The following is a 22,889-nucleotide window of genomic DNA, read 5'->3' on the forward strand; positions in this document are numbered from 1 at the left end:
CGCGCCTGCGCGCGCCGGGGCTGCCCGCCGCGGTGCCTGATCATCAGCGTGCTCGTCCGGTGTGCATGGGAGATTTGTGCGCGTTTGGAACCGCGAATTGGGAAGTGGTGTGCAACAGCAATTAACGGATGAAAGTGAATCGCTGTAAGCAACAACTGCAAATTGGCTTTGTCAAACAAATACTCTATGGGAGGTACCTCTGCTGTTATCAATGACTTGACCCCAGCCTGCAGCCCCAGCAGGATCTTCAATCAGGATTAAGTAAAGCTTCGCAAGAAAGTCGGTTTGTTATTTTGCAGGGAAAGAGTGGTGCAGGTTAAGTCTCCGAAGGAAAACTATCACCCAAGAGGCTCCTTAAAAAGGAACATTGTTCTTTTAATGAAAAAACCACTTTTAAGTGCTTAAACCATCCATTTGATTTGGGGGAGCAGTCTCCGGGGGGAAAACTAACTGCGACAGCTGGACAGGGGTCACCAGGGCTGCTTCCTTAGAGCAGGAAGTACACCTGGTGCTGCCAAAGCAGTCCGGCCTCGCCTGGCACTGTTCCTTTGTCGCTGATGGCCAAGAGATGGGGAGGAGCATGGGGAACACACCTTAATTCCCTCCTCTGCCAGCGGGTCGCAGCACTGAGCTGTAGCTCGGAAACCTCACAAGTGTGACTGCTCACCCCTGTTCCTGCCAGGGGCTCACACACACGGGTGATTCAGCTGATTGAGAGGTCATCACAGCCACCGCGTTGAAACGTGTTCCTTGTGTGGGTGCTGTCAGTCTGACACGGGGCTCTGTCCATCCCAGCTGCCTCAGACTGGATGACTTGACTGTTGGGGATGCTACATGTCACCATCTTTGTAAAAAGTACATAGTGACAAAATATAAGAGAAATAGGTAACAAATATCAATAGCCATGGTTTGTGGCTAATGCAATCAAACACATTTGTCACCAGCATTGTCAGCCACCTTTTCCACAATATGTTCTTCTTAAATCTTCCTGGTGTTGCCAAGCAGCAGGATGTAGGCTAAATCCAGGTAGGGAAGAGACACTGTGCACAAAGCGACTCACCAGAGCTGGGCAGGGCAGGGGAGGACAGAGAGGGAAAGTGGAACCTGCTCAGCCGTCTCGGTGCCACCCCACTTGCCTGCAGCTCAGGCAGCACAGCCTTTCAGAGCCTGCCTGGGGCAAAGGCCTGGCTGGGGGCTGCAGGAATTCCAGGCTCCAGCTGAGACACAGCTTATGTCAACTCTGAGGCAGTCACATACATTTGCATTACAGAGATCTAGAAGGGGCAGAAGCCAACCTCTGAGAAAATCATGGAGAGAGAAGCACAGTACAGAGGCTCTCCTCTCCCTGCAAGCAGAGCTACCAAGGACAAAATGGGTAGGAACGATGCTGCCCACTGCTAACGCGGGCAGCCTCTGAGGTGCGTTTGGCACCTCCAGCCCTGCCGTATCTTGCTTGAAACTCTGAACTGCAGCTCCTGTTGCAATACCCCAGTGGGTTGCAACCACTGCAGTCCCAACACAGATACTCTAATTTAGCAGCTCCTCTGAGACATGTGGTCCTCACTTCTTCCCTCCTTCGTCCGCAAGAAGTGCGAACATGTAATTTCTTTTATTCTGCTCAGACCCCAGAAAGCATGCAAGCACACACAAATTATACTGCCCACTTTTTTCCCCATCTCTTCAGGGGAGAATGTTTTTCCCTATATCCATCCATCATTTAATCTTCTTGTGCCCTTGAAAAGCCCCAAAGGCACCTTATCTATAGAGTAGTTTTTGTACTGAATGGAACAATATACCATTATCTCCTCTAAAGGTCTTGAAAGGATAAGAAGTCTGTATGCAGCCTAAGACACATCAGTATCTCTAGGAAGAGCTATACACATTCAGCCCAGGAGATGGAAGTATGCATGTCTGAAAGCTTTGTGTTACAGCAAAAATGATAATAACAGTCAAAGTATAGTTTGTTCTAGCAGCAGAACATTCAAAAGCAGTTTTCCTTGCACAGTTGCAAGAAAACAAAGCTGTGCTGAGATAAAAGCTATGTATGTGTAGAGAGGAGGTTTTCACTGACACTGAACTCTGTGTGGAAATGTTGGTATAGCCTAGTAGGAGCATGTTATTTGTGTGTAATAACTAATGGAAGTGTGTGATCCTGTTGGAAGGTCTGCTTCACTGCACAGTGTAAGCTTAGCAATCATGTGGGTGTTTTGCATGCTGTTGGCACTACTCCACCTGCTCCACCTTTCTGCTCATATTCCTAGAAGGAGTAGCTAGTTTCTTAAGCTCTGCATTTTCCCTTGGAGTTATGTTCATTGAGCACCCTGCAGTTCAAATGCCAGCATACAGCCATGGGGAATGACGTGTTTAAGCCAAGGATTGCAGTCCTGTGCTAAAAGTACTTCTAGTGCACTTGAGGTTGGGTGAGTGGTGTAACCAGAGTGCTAGAAAATGAGGAGCTGCCAGATGCAGGGCAAGAGCCTGCCTGGGTTCTAAAGGGCTGAGGTGGTGTCAGTGCAGACACTGACCTGCAGCTTCACTGAGCAGCTAGCCCCAGAAGAGGAACTTGGTCCTCTCACAATTTGGTTATATTATAAACAGCATAACATGCTACCTATAAACTTGGATTTGGGGAGAGGAAGACAAGCTACTGTCACATGGCATTCAAGAATTTTGATTCTCTCCAGCCTGCTGTTCTGAGTGATCCATTTGGACTCTTGCTGCATATATTTAAAAATCCCTTGATTATAGCTACTACCCTTTGTGCTTGCCATTCAGCTCCTTGACTCTCCCTGACTGTCTCCCTTTCCAGGCTGGCAGCCTTCCTCTTTTTTTCCACTCTGATCAAAATGGGAACTGAACTTGGGGACTTTTTCAGAAGAGCAGTACTGCAGTGAGGCTATAATAGTTCACTGTTGTCTCAGCGATCCTCTTCCTGCTCCTTTTCCCCATTATATATTTCTCTCCTTGTCTTTTGCTCTGGTAACCTTTACCTTTCCCTTTAGCTCACCCTGGCAACCACAACCCATATTTTCTTCAAAATGTCAGACTTCAAGGGTAGTTTAAGTGCCATATTGTAAATTGTGGGGACTCAGGAACTGAGTAATGAGCAGTACAGACAGTGGCACAGTGTGGTGAGGCAGCCACATAGGCAGATGAAAGTATCAGGTATTGCAAACTCCCAAGAGAGGTCCATGACATTGCTAAACTGAACAATCAGTTCTGAATTTCAGTTCTGAACAATCCTTGCAAAAACGTACTTTCATCTGACATCTGTCTCTAGAAATACAAAACACACGCATGTGCAATAAGTAAATGTCATAGGAAGAATTATTTCATTTTCCTTGCAAAACAGAAATGATTTCTCAGTCTTGTGGAAAATCAAGCTGGAAGTCTTCTTGTTCTATATCCACAGTAGTGCTGCTCACCAGCCCAGAGGGGAGAGATATGTATTTCCGAGTGCCTCCAGGTGCAGAAAAAAGCAGCCACCCATGTGCAAGAGATGTCTGTGTCAAGTTTCAAGTGCTTGGAGGAATTATGGAAAGACCGTTCTGGAGTCTCAGAGAGAGGACAAGCTATGGTATTTCAATACCAATTTGAAATTAAGTAAGGCCTTGATTCATGATAACGGAGCAAAACAGCTTGCTGGTTTCTGTTGCCTTCCACAGATTTTGCATTAGATGTTCAAAGGATGTGGTTATCATGTGGTCACGTTAGAGTAATTTTAAACTATTTCCCAATAACATTGTGCAGCTGCTGACAAAAAAATATTAATATGATGTAAATATGCACTAAGGATTTCTTGATTGCAATGCAAAAGTCTTTCTAAGATCTCTACAACTATACAGAGCAATAATAAGGAATATGTATTCCCACATGTGCTGAGTATTTCATAATGTCCTGGATATCCAAGAAGGAAGCCACTCTTAAAGCAATTGTCCTTAATATGTTTTCACCTTGTGAACATAAGCCATGAATTTGACTCTATGTCTAGTAGTTATAGGGAACTAGTGCTCTAAGCCTTGAATTCTACATACAATTTGGGATCTGAAAAAAAAATACATTTTATTAAAGTTGTTGCAGATGTGACATAAGCAAGAAAGGCTTGTATGCTTTTAAAAAATATATATTTTTGTTAGACTTGATAAACTGTTGTAATAGGCTGGTAACAGGTCCTGGTGCAAAGGTTAGCAAGTATTTTTGCTGTACTAGTTTTGGCTGGGGTAGCGTTGTCTTCACTGTAGCTGCTATGGGGCTGTGTTTTGGATTTGTGCTGAAAACAGTGTTGATAACACAGTGATGTTTTAGTTACTGCTGAGCAGAGCTTGCACAGAGCCTTTTCTGCTTCTCAGCCCACTGCAACAGTGAGGAGACTGGGGATGCACAAGGAGCTGGGGGGGATTCAGCTGGGACAGCTGACCCCAGCTGACCACAGGGATATCCCATACTGTATGGTGTCCTGCTCACCATATGTAGAGCTGGGGGAAGGAGAAGAAAGTGGGGGACATTTGGAGTGATGGCATTGTCTTCCCAAGTAATGGTTAAATGTGATGGAGCCCTGCATTCCTGGACATTGCTGAACACCTGCCTGCCCATGGGAACTGGTGAAGAAATTCTTTGTTTTGCTTTGCTTGCGTGCATAGCTCTTGCTTCACCAGTTAAACTGTCTTTATCTCAACACATAGGTTTTCTAACTTTTACTCTTCTTATTCTTTGTCCAATCCCACTGGGAGGGAGTGAATGAGAGGATGTGTGGGGCTGAGTTGCTGGCTGGTGTTAAACCACAATGGTAGGTTACTAAGAATATGTGAAGAATTAACAAGTGTGTTCTATCAACAAGTTTCTTTTGGCAATAATTAGCAGTGCATGAGCAAGGAAGTTCATAGCCATGTTTCATCATTGGAGTCATGCATCACTGCTACCTCCCACACTTCAGCCTTCTGCGCACACTGACTTTGTGGAAATCTCACTCCATGGGCTTTGTTGGATTACTCACATGTAATTATTAATGAGAGGAGGATTGGGTTTTGAAAGTAGCTGGAAGCTGTAGAGTTAAGAGTCTAGGATGGAAAGAGCAAGTAGTTGGAGTAAGAACTCTTTCATCTCCTGAACATAGTTGACTGCATCTCTAGCCACAAAAATGAATGCTTTAATCTCTTGCCACAATTTTAATCTTTCTCTACAAGTTTCTCTTATTCACTCTATTTGTGTGTCATACTTTGCATATATGATGTTTTTGTTATTATCCTTTTGTGAACTCATGATGACTTGCAAGTGCTCTTCCTCTTTTTTTTTTTTTTTTTTTTTTTTTTTTTTTTTTTTTGTGGAAGGGAGGTAAGGCTGCTCAAGAAGCAATATCTATGGAAAGGATTTACGTTTATGTCTTTTTCTAGAGGCAGACAGGAAAATATCACAGTAGTTCTTAGGGACTTTTCAATACCCATAATACATGCCACACAAAATATATTGTCAAAATAGGCTTCAGCAAAGGAACATGTTACATGTTTGTGGCTGCTAAATAGCTTTTAAGTTTCCTAATCTTGTGGTAAGAAAGTAGTTCTGCTTTTTTCCTGTCATGTAGAATGTGAGATTCTAAAGTTAGTTACATGGCAACATTTGTTCTGAAATGTCCTTTTTAAGCATCTTAATACTGTAACTAGTGACTAGATAGAATACTGATAGCTTAGTTAAAATAGTGCTTTTAAGATGTAATTACTGCTTTTTCTCTTCAAGCAACAGGCGGTCTGTCTCTTATTATTATGTTTGGAAGTGATCCTCAGCTCACACCTCGTCTCCTTGCTTACTTTCCCACCCTGTGGATAGGAACATGTGCCAAATACACTGATTATTACACCTCTTCCTCATCTCCAGCTTGAATTTACTCCTGGCCAGTTTACAGCTATTAATTCTTGTGACAACGTTGTCGTTAAGCCGTTGTGTCTCTGTTTCATGAGTCCCGCAACTTGCTGGAGGCTGTGTAATAACCGGCGATCCTGCTTAGTCTACCAATCTTAACAGTGTATCGTGAATACCCTGAGCCAGGTGTGCGTTCCCTGGGCCAGGTGCGCGGCGCACCCCGGCACCCGGCAGGTTGTCCTCGGACCGCCGCACGCCCGGCGCTCTCCCGGCCCGTGTGGGCAGCCCCGGCGGCAGCTCCGGGCCCGGGGCGCGGCGGCCGCTCCCGCAGGCCGGGCATGCTCAGTGCCGGAGGCCGGGCTGGCGCTGGGCCCGGTGCTCGCTGACCCCGCGGCCGCTGCCACACGGGCGGCAGGAGGTGCCGCTGCGTTCCCATGGGCAGCCGGGCGGCTGGCGGCGAGCAGCCCCAAGGTGCGAGGCGGGGGCGCCTCGCGTTCCTCCGGCGGCACGGCCCGGGGCGGGGGCAGCTGCTCCGCCGCGGGCTGCGGCCGAGCCGGGAGCGGGAACGGGAGCGCAGGGAGCGCAGGGAGCGCAGGGAGCTGTCCCGCTGAGGAGGAGCGCGCACGGCGCGGGGCCGGGCCGGGAGCCCAGCGGGGCAGCTCCGGCTGCAGCCCCAGCGCCTTCCGAGTGGGCTGAGGGGCGGCTGCCGGCACCCGCGCCACGGCCAGCTCTGCGCTCCTGCACGGGGCAAAAGGCAGCACGGCTTCGCTCAGTTCTCGGAGCCGGGGGATACAGGTTTTGGGGGGGTTTTAATTTTCCAACCCGATTTGTAAATAGTTCCCCTATAAATCAGCTTATAATAATTTGTTATTATTTTTATTTTGTGTTTTTAGATGATGGCGTGTCAGAAGCAGTTGGTGAGGAACCAAGACGGCTTACCAGAGACCAGCTTTTTACAATAGTTGCGACAGCTTCTATAAACTTCAGTTCAATGATATGCTTCTCAATCCTGGGACCCTTTTTCCCTTCAGAGGTAAACCAGCAACTTAGTCAGCTACTCTCTACATTACTTTTTTGCATGTTGAAGCTTTTAGAAATATCTTGAACTCCATGGGACATTTATGACTGGCTGTAATTTCTGAGTTAAGACTTTTCAGTTGTGGGAATTCAGTGATAGTGTGATGCCGGTGTAGATAGAGTGCATAAAATGGTGGCCTGGATCTTGTCCACGGACTAATCCTCCCTGTGACTGCAGAGAAGACAGCAAACTAATGAGATGAGATAGAAGTCAAAGTGGATTCTTGGTGAAGTGAAATAATTTTTTGCTCTGCATTGCATAGTAGTTTTGTAGAGCTGAGATTAAACTCTGCCAATGTCCTGACTTGCATTCCTGTGCCCTAGCCACTCCATGACTTTTTATTCATAGCTACCTCTGTTAACTCATTCTGGGCCATCATTAACTGTACTAACTTCCTGGCCTAGGAAGGGGACAAAAAGAATCTCTGTTTATGTTGAATGAATACAATGTTTAAATATAGGATGAAAAAGATGGTCCTGGTGCCTTTGTAGCAGAAGTCCATTTCTCTCATGACCAAACTGTTACCAAGTATTTACAAAGAAATACTTTTTTGTCTAAATATTCCTATGTATTACTTGTGCCCAAGTGAGTATATTTGGCCAGACAAATAAGTAAAAAATTGTCTGGTGCTTGTTATGGGGCGGCATGATACAGTGAAGATAACAGATATGTCCGTTTATTGCCCTCTCACTGTGCAAGGGATCAAATATTTGTAGCTAGTGCCCTTGCACACCAATTGAAGGCAACTTTACATAGTCTGGCTTCCTGATCAGCAAATAACATAATGTTTCCATTCACTGACAAATTAATATTGCTTTTCCCTTGACTACATATTAGAAGCACAACGTGTCTTTAAATTGTATTGTTACCTTATGAGCCCCTACTGCCTTTGAGAAAGGAAATTGTTTTCTAACTGCATTAATAGACAAAAAGATTCAAATGTGCAAGGCATGAATGTTACTCATCTCAAGAATTTGACTGTATCTTTACATGGTTGTGATCTTTTTTGCAGGCAGAAAAAAAAGGTGCCAGTAACACCATTGTTGGCCTGATTTTTGGATGTTTTGCTTTGTTCAATTTCTTGACTTCTTTAATATTGGGAAACTATGTAAGTATAATTGAAGCTGTAACTTTTTTCTGTGATGACACAGGTTGGTACATGAAGACAGTTCTGCAACGCTGAGCAAAGAGATGTCTCTTCACTAGCGCTCCTGCAAGTTTGTGTCTGCAGTAACTGGAGTCTGGCCAGTCAGTCTGAATGTGATCTAAGTCTTGTCAGTACTCTTCTGTTGTTCCTGAGGGTAGCATAGGGCGATGGACATGTAACTATTTTGTTTCTCTGGTTAACTCTTCTGTTTGCTTTAGCATAATCTGCTGATCAATTCTGCTTTCTATGACCTCCTTTCTCCTACCCCCATTTTATTTGTTGCACTTACTTATATATTCTGTTTGCCTTTGGCGACATTCTTAAGGTGTTTTGTTTTTGTTTTGTTTTTTCTTTGGTTAGCTGCACCTCTTCTTCTTTCCTGGTATGTTGTCTCTTTTTTTTAGCGTTTCCTCCTGTTATGACTCTCTGCTGCTTAACTCAGTTTCCTGAACTTCCAACTTCATTCTATAGTAATGTGAGATAAATGTCTCCAGTTCTTGTAATTTGAGTTTTCCCACAGATTCAGGTTTTTTCTCATGTTGGAGAAATCACAAACTATAGAAATGTTTGATTGTTTGTTTGTGTGCTGGGGCACTGCTGTCTATGCCTTATTGGCTAGGGCTGCTCAGGATCATTCCCTAAGCTGGGGCTATTGCAGAGTCAGAATTGTCTCTGTCTTTGGCTTGGCAGCCTCTTTGCTGACCCTATGGTGAGTGCTTTTCTCTGGTGCTGAGGTGGCTCGTAAAGTGTCACACAAGTGCCATTACTAAATCCAAGTCTTCATGCCTGTAGTGGCATTCAGCTATGGCACAAGCCTCACCAGGTACTTCACAGGGGAGAGAGTGAGTGTGCCATCCTCACTGCAGACAGCTGAAGTGAGCATCAATAGATGTGGGCAATGCAGCAATCAGAGATCCTGAGGGTTTCAGTGAAACTCAGCAAAATAGGGGCTTTAGTGATAATGGCTGAAAGGCAGGGACTTCGTCCAGGCCTGAACACAAAAGGAGCCTGAAATGCCTACTGTCCTTAGGGGAAGTTGCATCATGGAATTAGAAGCTCAGTTGTACATTGTTGCAGGATTGAGTTTGCTTTATGGTATGCCTCACATTGTCCCTTGCTCTGGTGATAGAGTCTGAAATGAAGAAAGATGGGGTCTTCCCTGATAATGAATGGAGAGGCCTGAAACTGCCATGCTTCCCATGCCAAAGCTTTGTGCTGCTAAGGGTTGTGATAAATTTGCTTAAAAATCAGCTTGCATTGACTCTGGCTATCTGGATACATGACAGGTATTGCTGGCCTTGCCTCAGTGATGGTGCTGGAGGGAAGCTTTGGAAACAAGCTTTCTGCTTGTTTATAGTGATGAATGCTTCTGTAACCTGCTGCTCTGCAGAAGCTGCAGCATGCTGCGTTGAAATAGTTAACTGCAGCACTGTCTTACCTTTCTAAAACTGGGTTAAGTCACTTAACTGTTCAGAGTATTTTTAGGTTCAGTGTTGAATGGAGCCACACCAGCAGGAGCAGTGTTTCCAGATCTTTTAGCTACAGGTGCTATAAAGTTCCCATAGTTTTGGGATTTCTTAACAGTAACGTATGTTGAAAATTTTTGATCTTTTCTTGGAATACTAACATGTAAAAATGGTATTTAATTTTTCAGCTTTCACAAATTGGAGCAAAATTCATATTTGTGGCAGGGATGTTTGTTTCAGGATGTGTGACTATTCTGTTTGGGTAAGTAATTTCTGTTGCTTGGTGTTGTTGCATTTGTCTTCTGATCATTTTAATCCGTACGAAAAGATGGACACAAGTGTAGAAACCCTTGGGCATCTTTTGTGTGTTGGTTAGGTCATCTAACTTCTTTCATCTTTAATTTTTATTTACCCCTTGTAAAGCAGAATGAACACTTCTCCCTTTCACTAGGTTTCAGAGTCTGTTTACTACTTTGAAAGCAGAGGAGGTAGGTTCTGTGTATTTAAATAACTACTACAGTTCATGGACAGTGAGAGGCCTGTCAAAGTGCAGCAATAAGAGAACTATTTCTGCATAATGTTTTAATTATACTTTTCTTAAAACTATTTGGCTTAAATGGGAAGCTTTGCCTGGCAGGTGAAGAGACTAAGTCACTCAATTTAGCAAAATAAAGGCTTTATTAACAATGAAGGAATCTCTTATTAGTTAGTTCTAACACAGTGCGTCAGACTCCTTGCACAGGTGCTTGGAAAAGCTGTGAAATACAACAAAGGTGGCATTGGAGTTTTTCATGCTCTTTTCACTGCCAAACAAAGGGGAAAAGGAGAATGCTGCCAGAATAGTTTGGTAGAGTTTTAGTGATTTCACTGATGTGGTTCAAAGATAAGTGGTAATAGAAAGCATTGAGTATCTTGTAACTGTGTCCTTTAATGAGTAAGAAATGATGCTCTATGTCCTTTAGTAGATGGCTTCTTCCATCCTGACAGAAGTCCAATTTACTGTTGGGATTTTTCTTTTCCAGAATGCTGGACAAGGTGCCAAGTGGACCAATGTTCATAGGTTTCTGCTTTTTAGTAAGAGCAATGGATGCAATAGGCTTTGCAGCAGCAATTACAGCATCGTTCTCAATTCTTGCAAAGGCATTTCCCACTAATATAGCTACTGTCCTGGTAAGTTCAAAAAGCAGTGTTAGAGCTGAGTACCAGCAATATGACAAATTGCCAGTAGGCAGCCTAAAAGCAGGAGGAGAAAAATCTGTTGTCTCATATGCAGGCTTATTTGAAACCATCACGTCATGTTTTGTTTGTAATCTAGAATCACAACCCTAGAACGAGTTTAGACCTTAGCACAACTCTGGTTAAATATAAATTAAGCAGTATATGTTGGTTGCTTGTGCTTTGAAGACAGCTGACCATTAGTGGCAGTAGTTATCTCTTCAGTGAAAATCAAACAAAATACTAATAAAATACTAGTACAGGTTTTAGTGACTACTGCTACCTGGATAGTAAGGATCCATGTGAATTGATTTTTAAAAAATAAATTAATTCAAATAGTGTTGATTTAAATGACTGAAAGCTGCAAAACTGGAAACTATTTTGGCTTAATTTTTCTAATCTGCTGATTATAGTTATGTATGAGAAGATGAGAGCTAGAACGTCTTGAAATCTGGAGGGCAGTATTTCTGATCATCAACAATTCATTTCAACCAGAGATATTACCCTTACTTAACTGGAGTTTTATGGTGTTAGGAAGAAAAGTTTTGTGTTTAATAAAATGCTGCTTTGTCTTTCTGTTTTTCAATAAATTCTGTTTTCAGTCCAAATACAAACTTGCAGAAATAACTGGGTTAAATTTTAATGAGTGAACAAATGTTGAGAACTTACTTGGGAACTTTAAATAAAATTTGAAGAGTTGCTGCCTTTATTAATATTGTTGTTAAGCTGTTTAATTGCTTCTATAAATTAGCATCTGTAAAAATATGTCCTTCTAACTAGAAAAAACCTACTAAATTGTATCAGCAATGATTAGCTGGCATTTTAATTGGAGAGCAGCTTTTATATTGTAATCATGTTTTGGATTTATTCAGTCAGTAAGGTTAAGATTTCCTATTTGCAAATTTTAAAATGTAATTTAAATAGGTAAGTAAAGTAGACTTAAAGGGACTTAGCTACACATTTTATAATCAGAATTAAAAAGAAAAGAAATTCTGGTATGGCAGCACAGTAACCACGATGCATGGCTGAAAATGGTATGTGGTGGTGAAGGTCATCTCAAGACCACAGTCAGAAATGCTTCACAGCTGTGGCTTGGCAGCTGCCTTTGTTTGAAATCTAGAAAGGGTGCTGTAAAAAGACAGATGACTTCTAAATGTTTGTCTTTTTACCATATTGTGCACTCTAATATATTGTTCTGCATGAGAATAAAACCTCTTCAGATTTATTAATGTGGATTTAGTGTTCTTAAATGGACATGATGGACAGTTCTTATTACTGTGAGTTCTGAGGCAGGAGGCAAAAGAAAGAGCTGATTGTTTGAGCGAGGTGCATCCTAGGGTAAAATTGGAAAGCCTGAAGGAGTGGATGAGGCATTTTTAGCTTTGTTCTCCATTGTCTTTCTTGATAGTGCTAGATGCTGAAAAGCACTTTTCCTCTCTACCATTTTGGTACCAGTTTTCAGCCTTCCTTTTACTTGTTGAGTACCCCAGAGAATGTATGGGGAAGTTATCAAATGTAGGCACATCAGCCTTGTTGTAGTGGGAAGTTGAACATCTGTCAATATGATCCCTCTGTGGGAGGCACTATGGACTTCAGAACATAAGCAACCTCACTTCTCTTACAGTATCAGGTTTATCTTGTCCTCTGATCCATACTACTGCAATGCCTCAGCTTCCCCCCCCATGCCCTCCCCACTTCATTAACTTAGAAGGGCTAAATGATGTACAGCCCCAAATCATGTAAGTTATCTGAACCAAAGTCTCTCTCACAAATGAAATATTTTTTGTGGTTGGTGAGCAACAAAAGTGAAAGCATTATGTGGATGCAGTGATGTTAATGGCAATTCCACATAATCAGAGTTTATCAGAATGTCTCAAATCTATCTGAAAATTTTGAAACTTACTAGTCATATGTCGTTACTAGTTATTTTCTTTGCTAGGGAAGAAAAAGGTTGCAATTCTAGACTGACCAGGGATAAAGAACTTGGCTATTGCTGATTCTGCCTGTTTTCAGGACATTTGACCACTCTGACTTGTATCAGTAACACTAAAGATGAGGATGAGTCCCTATAGTATCTTTCTGGGTACCAGAAGTATTGCTTCCAGAGAGCCGGGGGTGGACAACCTGGAGTGCTGCGACCTTCCTAGAGAGAGCACCCTGCAAGGAACAACTCTTCCAGGGCAGTGGCAGGCCTCCCTGGGCAGTAGGTGATTTCAGCAGGTGTAGTGATTTCTCTGCTACAAGTGATACCAGCTCTTGTGATTCAGCTCTTTGTGAAATCACCCAAGGCAAACTTGGGGACAGAGAGACAGGAGCCTCATATGGCTATTCCACAGAGGTGGGTTTTACCGTCCAGCAGCCCCGGTGAAGGGAAGGCCACGGACAAGGCTCCCTCTTGAGGGGCAGAAACAGGGGGCTTTTTGTGGGAAAGGCAGGGGGTGGGGTAGAAACCAACTAGCCAGCTGGGTACAGGCTATTCCCATATAGAAACAGGGCATGCTGGGGGTGGTTCACTTTCTCACCACGACCTGAGGAAGGTTGCTTATCTCTGGGGAAAGTCGTCTTGCCCTCAGGCTTCTCTCCTCCAAGGGAGTGCAGAGGGCTCTTGTGCCAAGGGCTCATAGCCCTCCACACAGAAGTTATCAAAACTTTATCTGTAAGCAGTTATTACTGCCAGCTCTCACTGGTGGTGTAAGCATTGATTAATTGAGTGTTGAGGCAGATATTGACAGTGGTGACTACGATGTTGTAGCACAAGATGTAACTGTATTACTGTCCTTTTACAAATTAGTATCTTATAAAAGATACCAGATTATTAAGTTATAACCAAAACAATCTGAGTTATCCCCACTGCAATTTCATTATTTTTTCCTACCCCTAGGGAGTGAATCCAAACAGTTGGTTATGAAGAGAAAGCTTTAACTTGGCACATGTACTTCGTCCCATGAGATAATGACCCATCTGAGTAGGTTTGTTTAGATCCTTTCCCTCAGGCTGGCGTGTAATGGCAGGTGGGGGAGGTGATCCCTTCAGCCTGAGTTGTCCTGTGGATGCTTTCTGCCACTGGAGCATTTGCCTTGCCTCAAGACTGGGATCTGTTAGGTGACAGCAGAGTGGTGAATGCTGCAGTACAGGTGGTTCCCTGTAGCAAAGCAAGAGAAGTCATGGCTATCACACAGATAACTGTGGAATTCCTTTTGCTATCCCAGCTTGAGAAGGTCACTATTAGCTCTTGTCCAAGCGATGTCCTAGTCTTGCTTTTCACTACCCTGGCTATGTTGTGCTGCTCCTTAGACACGAAGTTTGCTTTTTATTGTTGCATTGTATTTTCTTAACACACTGACTTCCTTTCTGCTTGTTTTTTATCCTTTAGGGCAGCCTTGAAATTTTTACAGGGCTCGGACTGGTGCTGGGCCCACCTTTGGGTGGCTTCTTGTATCAATCATTTGGTTATGAGGTCCCTTTCATTACACTGGGATGCATAGTGTTGGCTTTGGTGCCTGTGAATATATGCATATTGCCAAAATATGGTAAGCTTCCTTCTACCTGCCTCCCTCATTCATAAAACCTTAACTTCTCATGTATTTAAGTGTCTTTTAAAAAGTGTCAGCTTCTGGAGTCTGATCCAAGTCACTTTTTTCACATAATTGGAGTAGTACATCCTTTAGTTCTTTTCAAGGTGGGAATTTGTTGTGTTGGAATCTAAATTGTATACTTCTTCACCTATCAAATTTTGGTTTTTACTATAAAAATAGTATAGCATATAATAATCTACTATTGACTTTCATCTGTTGTGTAACTGGAGTTACAAACTAACAAAAGGGAAATACTGTTTCTTTTCTAAAGCAAGAAGATCAATCATGAGCTTATGCTGCTGAAAATAATGCAGTTTCCCCCCCTTTCGTATTGAAACAGATTCGTCTCCTAGGAAGGAATCATTTTGGAAGCTTATTCTTCTGCCAAAAGTTTTAATACTCTGTCTCAGTATATTTTCCCTAAGTGCATGCTTAGGTTTTTTGGATCCCACAATGTCTCTATTTATCCTAAAGAAGGTAAGTCCTGCTAACATGCAGTGAAGACTTAATAAATAGGAAGTAACTGGTTATAAATGTAAATATCCTAAACAAAATTGACCTTTATCCAATTAACACTGCTTTAGTTAACTGTTAGTTGTATGAATTCCAAATAATTTGATTTCCACAGTACTGACAAGTCAATATCCATTGCACCATCTCTTCCTGCTGGGTCTCAATAACTTTGAGAATGAAGAAATGTAAGCCTTTAAAACTGGACTTTCTCCACTTAAATGTCTTTCAGCTGCAAAGTACTGTCTCTGAATAGGGCACAGAAACAGCTTTTGTAAACAAGGGACCTTTTTCTTCCTTCCTGAAATCAAATTTTTGAAAGCTGTCACAGTCACTGACAGTGTTACATCTCTTGATGTGAACCCATGCTTTCCACAAGGTGATGTCACAGCTCTGCATTCTCTTACAGCTTTGCTAAAATTAAATTAATTGCAACTGTGTAACCTGTCAGCTGACTTCTTCACTCACTCCTTAAACAGGCAAATGCCATTTTATTTATTTTTAAATTTATTTTAATGCTTATTTATTTATTTTCCCAGTAGTGTTTAAGATAATGGATTTGAAGTAAGCAGTTTAAGATTCTGTTCCTGTGTAAAATTAAGCAATGGTCTTTGAGGGCTTTATTTATTAATTGTTTTTCCAAGGCACAGTGTTTCACAGATGGCTGTACTACTTTTTGTCTGTCTAGTCTGTCCTTACAGCATTTGTCCAAGGTGGAGGGGACTTGATGATAACCTCTTTCATCAGTGGAGATGTGAATGTACATCTTTGATCTCCCAGGAGGGATCTGAAATTATCCCACTGTAGAATCGGTGTGCTTCTATGGCTCTTCTGCTTTCCCTCTGCCCTGTGCTAGCAGATACTTGCTGTGAAAGGGCTGTAGCCCTCTTGGCAGGCATTCTAACCACTAAATTAGAGTTATTATCATGTACTTGCTTATGGAAAGGAAATAGTGAATATTTATGTAGTCTATGCCACATGAAACATCTTGGAATACCTTCTAACTCTTAGTTAAGGCACTCATTTGAGAAACTAATATGTTTTTGATTCATTTCACATTCTGTTTCAATACAGAAATGTGTGTCTGCATTAGGAAAATATGGGCCTCAGGGTGTTTTCAAAAAACCTCTTATTCATTATCATAAAAATTACCCTTTGGTTGAAAAGTTGGAGTTGATTTTTATAGCACTATTTACTTTTAAGATGTGCTGATTAACAATGGATGAATACAGCACTTTGGCTTTTCTAATGCAAATAAAACTAAAGATTGGAGAGGTAGAGTCTAAATCCATCTAAATTTCAGTGTCTGAAGTGTCTGTTTCAAGTGTGTCGGATTGTAATGTTAAAATCCAGCATGCAGGTGTAGGGGACATAGCATAGTGCTTCCTCCTGACATTATTTAGGCTTTATATGAGTACAGTTGTGTCAGGTGTTTCCACCACTTCATGCTTAAAAGTGTTGCTGAAAGCAGTGAAACTGAAGCTCTCTGGATGATTTCAAATACTTGAAAAAACTCTGTATGGTATCAGTAAAATGCTTAAAATCATGCATTTCAGTATTTTGACTTAATTTATAATTCTTGAATTGTCCTTCAATGAATGTAACATATCTGGTTTGTCTTGGTTTTTGTTTTGTCTGCCTTTCCATAGTTCAAACTCCCAGCTGGTTATGTGGGCTTGGTGTTCCTTGGTTTGGCACTCTCTTACTCCCTGTCTTCTCCCCTCCTTGGACTTGTAAGCGACAAACTGCCGGTGAGTCCTACCCTGCTGTGTGTGCAGGGTTACTAAAGCACTCTCTGCATTTGCTTAAAGGTGGAGAGCATCTCATACTGAATCCCTGGATGTAGGCCTGGTCCTGTAAAGGGATCTGCCTTTCAAGACCTTGCACATGCACCCATTACTGCCACATGGAAGGTGTCTTTTGCAAGGTCCAGGATAATTTAAGAGTGCCCAAGTCAGTAAAGGACATCAGACAAGCAGCTGAAGTGTGCTGAGCTTTTCTAGTGGACTAAGCACAATCTTTTTCCACGCAATATGGAATAGAGAGTGGGAAAGTATGTCCCAGTTATCCATGCTTTTAACCACATCTAATTCTATTAGCTTTTGAGAAGAGGAATAAAGATGTTCTGGTTAGCTGTGTTGACTTTATCTCTTGAAAAGCACAATATCCAGATCAGATCAGCGCACTGGCCACCTATCCTTTAGCCTGGTCTTTTAGCTCTTCACAGCACCATAGAAAGAGCCTTTGACAGTGGGACACCTAAAACTGCCTGTTTGATAGCCAGCGCTAATTGATCAAGAAAACCTACACTTTGAATGCTGTGCCTGAAGGACAGTGACAGTTTTCTGACACCTTTTTTCCTGACACAAACTAGTAATGCCCATTGGTCAGTATCCTGAAATCTCTGTATTAAGCAGCTGCTGCCAGTGGTGGCATCTGGGGTGAGGAAACATGAATTTATTGTTTCTTGATGTACATGACAAATTCCCAATTTTAAATTGCATAGCTTTTCCTTTTCTTACACAGTACATCAGGAAGTGGCTGCTGATATCTGGAGACTTAATGACAGCAGTGTGCTTTTTCATGCTAGGACCTGCTCCTGTACTGCACATTGAAAGGTACTGCCTCTTCCTGAGCCTGTCCCCTTATATGATGTTTTCAGCCATGGTCATGTATGTCCACAAGTCTGTAATCAGCAGCTCTGACCATGAAAGAGATTTGGTTTTTAACTTCTACCTTTGACCGTGAAACATGGTGGTTTTTTGATGTCTAGCATGAGACTGGGAATGTAAAACAGTGAAAGCATCTAAAAATGGAGATTTTACAGCTTCATAAAATAGATCCTATTCTTTTGCTTTCTACTGTTACTGTGTTCATGTTAATGTGTATGGTAGGAAGAATGTTGCTTTTTATTTTCCTTCCTTTCCAGTTATGTGGCGTTTCCAGTTCAGCAAAACAAAGTTCTCGTTTTGTCTTAATTTCCAAATTTTTCTATTTCATCAGTGTTTTTAAACTATGGGGTTTATTTGCATGGCAGTGCAGCAGTACTGATTTTGCTTCTCTCAGTATATAGCCTGTTGAGAAAAGTGACAGATTATAGCTTTGTTTTCACTAGCAAAGTAAAGACAATGTCTCTTGGACCTGAATGCTGTAATGCCATATTTCTCAAGTTAATTCACAGCAAAACACACTGCTACATTTACAAAACAACTGTACCGTTCTTTTGTCCTTGGTTAGACACTGCTGAAGATGATAATAGGCTTGTTAATGCATACAACTCCTCCTAGGCTGCTAATTTTTAAAGATCATAGATTTGAAACTGGTGCAGTGACACATTTGAGCTGGGGAGAAAAAGAAATCAGTCAAGTTTTCAAGGTTCTTTAGCTAAGTCTATTTGGTTGTAATATGTTAGGCTACAAAATTTTAACTTCAAAATCCTTCACTTCTGCAACAAACCAAGTCTGGTGCTTGCACACAGGCATTGCTGAGTTAACCTCATCTGTCTACCTCTTCCCTATATGCGCCTCATAAAATGAACTGCATTTGCTAAGAAAATTTATAATTTGAGCACAGGTTTTTCATAGTCCTTTACAAAGTCTTTTTTTTAAAGCATAGAACTGGATTTTTCAAGTCTTAGTACTGGCTTCAAGACGCATAGTTTGCTGATCAGTCTGAGAGAGCTAATATAGCAGCTTTCAGTCAAAATGGAGTCCTTGCTTGGAAAGAGTCTTCAGCAGCTAACTTCTTGTAAATGCCTCTCTTTCAGTCAGCTGTGGATGTTTGTGCTAGTGTTGGTTTTGATTGGCTTTTCCCTTGGCATGAGTGCTATGCCCTTGTTTCCAGAGATCCTGCAATGTGCGTAGTAAGTAACTTAGTCCAAACCTTCTTTCATGTTACTGACACTAGGAACTTGAAACTGTTTTTCAGGGGTGAATATGAAGCATGGCTTTTTTACCCCTTTTTGAGGCAAAGGCAGATAGTAACACTTAAATGCTTCCACTACTCTATTGTCTTAGTTTTTTCTGACTGAGCATCCCAGTCATTATCCTCCCAGTATAACTTTGTAAATGTGTACCTCAGTAATGATCTAGAAGGGTCTTGATTTACTCTTATTATTATGTTCCTTTTGGAACAAGGTCTTTGCTTCTAAAAAGCCACTGTCACAGTTTCACACTTGCCATATGAGACATGAGGAATTAGTGCGATGGTGTGATCTTACTTGGGAGAAATCAGAGATGAGGAGTAGCACTGCAATCATCCAGAGAGGCAGCAAAGAAGAATGTACTGGGTAGACAGACATTCTACTGGACACTTTTGCTTGTTAACTATTTATGTGGTGTGCAAATTAAAAGGAGGGGAAAAAGTCTATAGGGAAAGGCTACAGACTGGGACACAGTATGTATTGTACAACTCTAACTGGTCTGTCTTTCTGCAGTGAGAATGGATTTGAAGAAGGTCTGAGTCTGCTGGGATTGGTTTCTGGGCTCTTCAATGCCATGTGGTCCCTTGGGTAGGTGTACCCCTTTTTCTAAGCTGTGAGAGTTCAGCTGTTCCACATTCTTGCCCCATGGAAACCTGGCTGCACTACAACCAGAACCCTTGCATTGCAGTCACAGTGTTGACCTTGTTTCAAAAGTTTCTTGCTTGACAGGTGCCTGATAGACATGTTAAAACAAAGCTTTTTACCCAACAAAAGGTAAAACTTTTGTTTTGACAATGCTCTGAACTTGTCTTCCTTGAAACATACTGTTCTGCATATCAAAAAATTGTAGTGATTAAGTGGATGTTTGCTTGCACTTCTGTGTGGTCACTTTTCTTGTCACTAAAGATATCTAATGCTCAGTACAGAAAGATGTGGACCTTATTTTTTTACAAAGCTAAGTCCACCCCCATGGAGTGAGCTAGGTGTCTGCTCCTGACTAATTCTATTTTCCTTTTTCCATTTTCCACATTTCCTCATGTTGTTTGGGATACCTTAGGGTAGAATCTTCTCTTCTTTTTCAGCCACAGCAACTATGTAAGGTCTACGTTTGCACAGCTTAGCAGAGTGTGTCTGTGTTTATTAATCAGGGTCATTGTCACAAAAACAAGTGAAAGGTGCTATTGGCTCAGTGACCCTTCAGAGTTGTCGCTCAGTGGGAAGTGACAGAGTGCCCCTATTGGCAGCCACTTACAGGATATTTTTATCTGTCCTTGTAGTCCTCTGTGGCTGCAGGTATGTTTCAGTGGCACAAATTTGCACCATTTTTTTTCCAAGCTCCAGCTGTCTAGCAGTCCTGTTTATTTCAGTACAGACACAGGTATTATAAAGGTACCAAACCCCAGGTTTATGCTGCTATCGAGCCTGGTTTTATAATGTAACTTGCTTCCAGGAAGTCTCTCTAGTTTTACACAGTTTTGTGCCTTTCTGTCATGAGAGACCATATCATGTAAGACTTTTCATTAGGAGACAACATAACCTTTATAACCTGCATTTTCTAGACAGGCATAAAGGTGCAGGGCAGTTACAGACAGCTCAACTTTGCAGTGACTGTGTCTGTCACAATGTGCCTCCCCACCTGCTTATATTCATCAGTCCTTTGTCTTGAAGTTTGGAAACTTTGTGTTCAGAGGGATGCGACTTTGAATTTCTCTTATGATAGAATTGATCAATGTAGATATTTTCTTAGAGCATGGTCCTTAATGGGGTCTCTCTACTGAAGAAGACTGCATTCAGCTGTCTGATGTGGATCTTGTTTCCAGATGAGGAGGTAACTAGATTTACTGGGGCCTTGGCAAATAAAAAATTCGTACTTACTGTGAATTTTAGGAAAGTTAGGTCTCTGGAAGAAAATCTCTTTGTTGTCAAAGATAAGAGTCTATGAAGGAAGGCCACAAAACCCAATAAAACAGTTCTCTAAGAATATGATACGTACCCTTTTTGTTTGGGATGCCAATACCTGATTTTGATTTGATGCAGGGCATTTGTAGGTCCAGTTCTGGGAGGATTTCTAAATGAAGAGCTGGGTTTTGAATGGGCTGCAGCCATCCAAGGAGGATGGCCACTGTTAAGTGTAAGTAATTACACTTTTTTTTTTATATCTAGTGCAGTTATGAGCTACTGCATAAGGTTGTTATAATTACTACAATTGTAACTGGCTGTTTCTTCAAAGGGTCTTGCAACTGGAATATTTTACATCATTGAGGCAATAAGAAAAAGGTATGCTGAGATATTTATTCTTTATTTTGCTTGCAGTCATATAAAGCAAACCTTTGAAATCTGTGCTTGCATTTTTTCCTCACTACCAACCTAATAAGATAAGCAATAAAAATATTGCTTAAATAATTTGTCTGTATGGTTTCCTAAATCCCTACTGACCTAAACAGACAACTAAACCAGGCAATGCCTATTCCATACCAGCAGCAGGACCATAGCATGAATGAGTAAACCGAACTGATGGTTCCTCCAGGAGGGTGTTTGTGAGCTGGAGTTGGTTGGATGGTCACATGCAGAGAACAGTGGTCAATGGTTCAATGTCCAGATGCAGACCAGTGATGAGTGGTGTCCCTCAGAGGTCTGCCTTGGGACCAGTACTATTTAGTATCCTCACCAACAACTGAAAGAAGGTAGATTCAGACTAGATATGAAGAAAAAGTTTTTTTACTATGAGGGTAGTAAAGCACTGGTCCAGATTGCCCAGAGAGGTAGTGGAAGCCTCATCCCTGGAAACATTCATACCCAGATTGTACATGGCTCTGAGCAACTTGGTCTAGTTTAAGATGTTCCTACCCATGGCAGGTAGCTGGACTAGCTGACCTTTAAAGGTCCCTTTCATTCTGAACCATTGTATGATCATGGGAATGAACAGTACATGGTTCTGTGCAGTAGCAGGGAACCAAATCCAGTGATCCATGTAGCTCTTTGCATGTAATGTACTATTTTGCTTATAATGTAGGTATCGCATAGAAGTATCTATGGAATATAAAATTTGTGTTATCTCTCCTGTTCTTTTTCTTATGCAAACAGTTCCAGTTCCAGCCTGCAAAATGCTCCTGATTTTGATAATGAAGAAAGGACTCGTCTAATGGGCAATGAAACATAGCCAGACGTACTTCGAGTTCTCTGTTTGCTATTGTAGTTTACCCTGGTATTGAGGTGACTGGACTTAACAGTGCTTCATTATTCTGGAGCTGGGACATGATCCCTTAGTGAACAACCAGTTGTGGTTTAATTGTAGAGGCATTACTGTTTTGAAACACTAAACAATGACTGCCTTTCTTTTGGAAGTTCTCCTAAGTGATGAGTAACCCTCAGCTGTCAGCCTGTTTAATTGTGTTCCATGTACAGTGCACCACTGTATGTGAAAAGATGTTGTTTTAAATGTCTGGTTTCTATACTTGTGTGTGCTGTGCATTATTCTTCGGTAAAGGTACTATTTTGCTGCCATGATTTTCTGTACTTTTTTAAAGGAAGTTCATTATCTTGTAAAAACAGAATTCGAAATTATAAAGGACTAATATTGTTTTCAATAAATATAAATCAATTTTCAAATCAAGTTTCAAATATAAAAACAATATTGTTTTCAATAAAGCAACTTTTTCCTAAGTTTTGTTAATTTTCTTAGAAAACAAGAGTCTAAAATACTTCTTGTCTACCAGCATTTATGTTACCTTGAGAGTGCCTGAAAATGAGAGGCAAAAGTAATGAGGAGAAAAGTTGCCATGTCTACACAGAAAAAACTGATCTTCAGCTCTGGAGGAGACTTGGCACCTTGTGTATACATTGGTATACATACACACACAGATGAGTGTTTGTATTATATATGAAGACTCAGCTTGGTGGTTGTGAGATTTATTTTGCTAATAAATGCTAGTTGGAATGTGTTGTACTAATTGCTTCTGCAACAGCAAATCTATCGAGAGTCTAAGGCTACTATGGGGAAAAAAAATCTCACTTCTTCCAGATGGTCAGCTAAAGATCCTCAAGGGGACAGGGACACTCCTGACAAACTCACACTAGACTTCTTGGTCTAGACAACCTTGGTTGTGGCAAAAGTCTTTTAATT

At 41.6% G+C, this 22,889-nt stretch overlaps 1 protein-coding gene across 3 annotated transcripts; it reads left to right on the plus strand.

Moving 5' to 3' along the window:
* Nucleotides 1-44: 44 nt before the first annotated feature.
* SLC18B1 (solute carrier family 18 member B1) lies at nt 45-22,703 on the plus strand. 3 transcript variants are annotated; one of them, XM_010401496.4, is made up of 14 exons: nt 45-144; nt 6,747-6,886; nt 7,944-8,039; nt 9,733-9,806; nt 10,567-10,714; nt 14,133-14,289; nt 14,675-14,811; nt 16,494-16,595; nt 17,371-17,462; nt 18,611-18,706; nt 19,280-19,354; nt 20,804-20,897; nt 20,997-21,043; nt 21,851-22,068. In XM_010401496.4, the coding sequence occupies exons 1-14, from the start codon at nt 129-131 to the stop codon at nt 21,924-21,926; spliced, it is 1,350 nt and encodes a 449-aa protein (XP_010399798.1). In that variant the 5' UTR covers nt 45-128; the 3' UTR covers nt 21,927-22,068. The 3 variants fall into 3 exon arrangements, with proteins under 3 accessions (XP_010399798.1, XP_039424840.1, XP_039424839.1); XM_039568905.1 differs by lacking the exon at nt 45-144 and adding an exon at nt 6,205-6,324 and having other exon boundaries at nt 21,851-22,703; XM_039568906.1 differs by lacking the exons at nt 45-144; nt 20,997-21,043 and adding an exon at nt 6,204-6,324 and having other exon boundaries at nt 21,851-22,703.
* The last annotated feature ends 186 nt before the right edge of the window (nt 22,704-22,889 follow it).

Source organism: Corvus cornix, chromosome 3 (assembly GCF_000738735.6).
Source record: "Corvus cornix cornix isolate S_Up_H32 chromosome 3, ASM73873v5, whole genome shotgun sequence".
Classification (NCBI taxonomy): Eukaryota; Metazoa; Chordata; class Aves; order Passeriformes; family Corvidae; genus Corvus; species Corvus cornix.

Bases quoted from the DNA above. Each gene is read 5' to 3' on its own strand.
- SLC18B1 (XM_039568905.1), top strand. From the start codon at position 6,288: ATGGGCAGCCGGGCGGCTGGCGGCGAGCAGCCCCAAG. The intron at 18,707-19,279 runs GTAAGTAACTTA...GTCTTTCTGCAG, and splicing joins GAGATCCTGCAATGTGCGTA to TGAGAATGGATTTGAAGAAG. The intron at 21,044-21,850 runs GTATGCTGAGAT...TTATGCAAACAG, and splicing joins ATTGAGGCAATAAGAAAAAG to TTCCAGTTCCAGCCTGCAAA.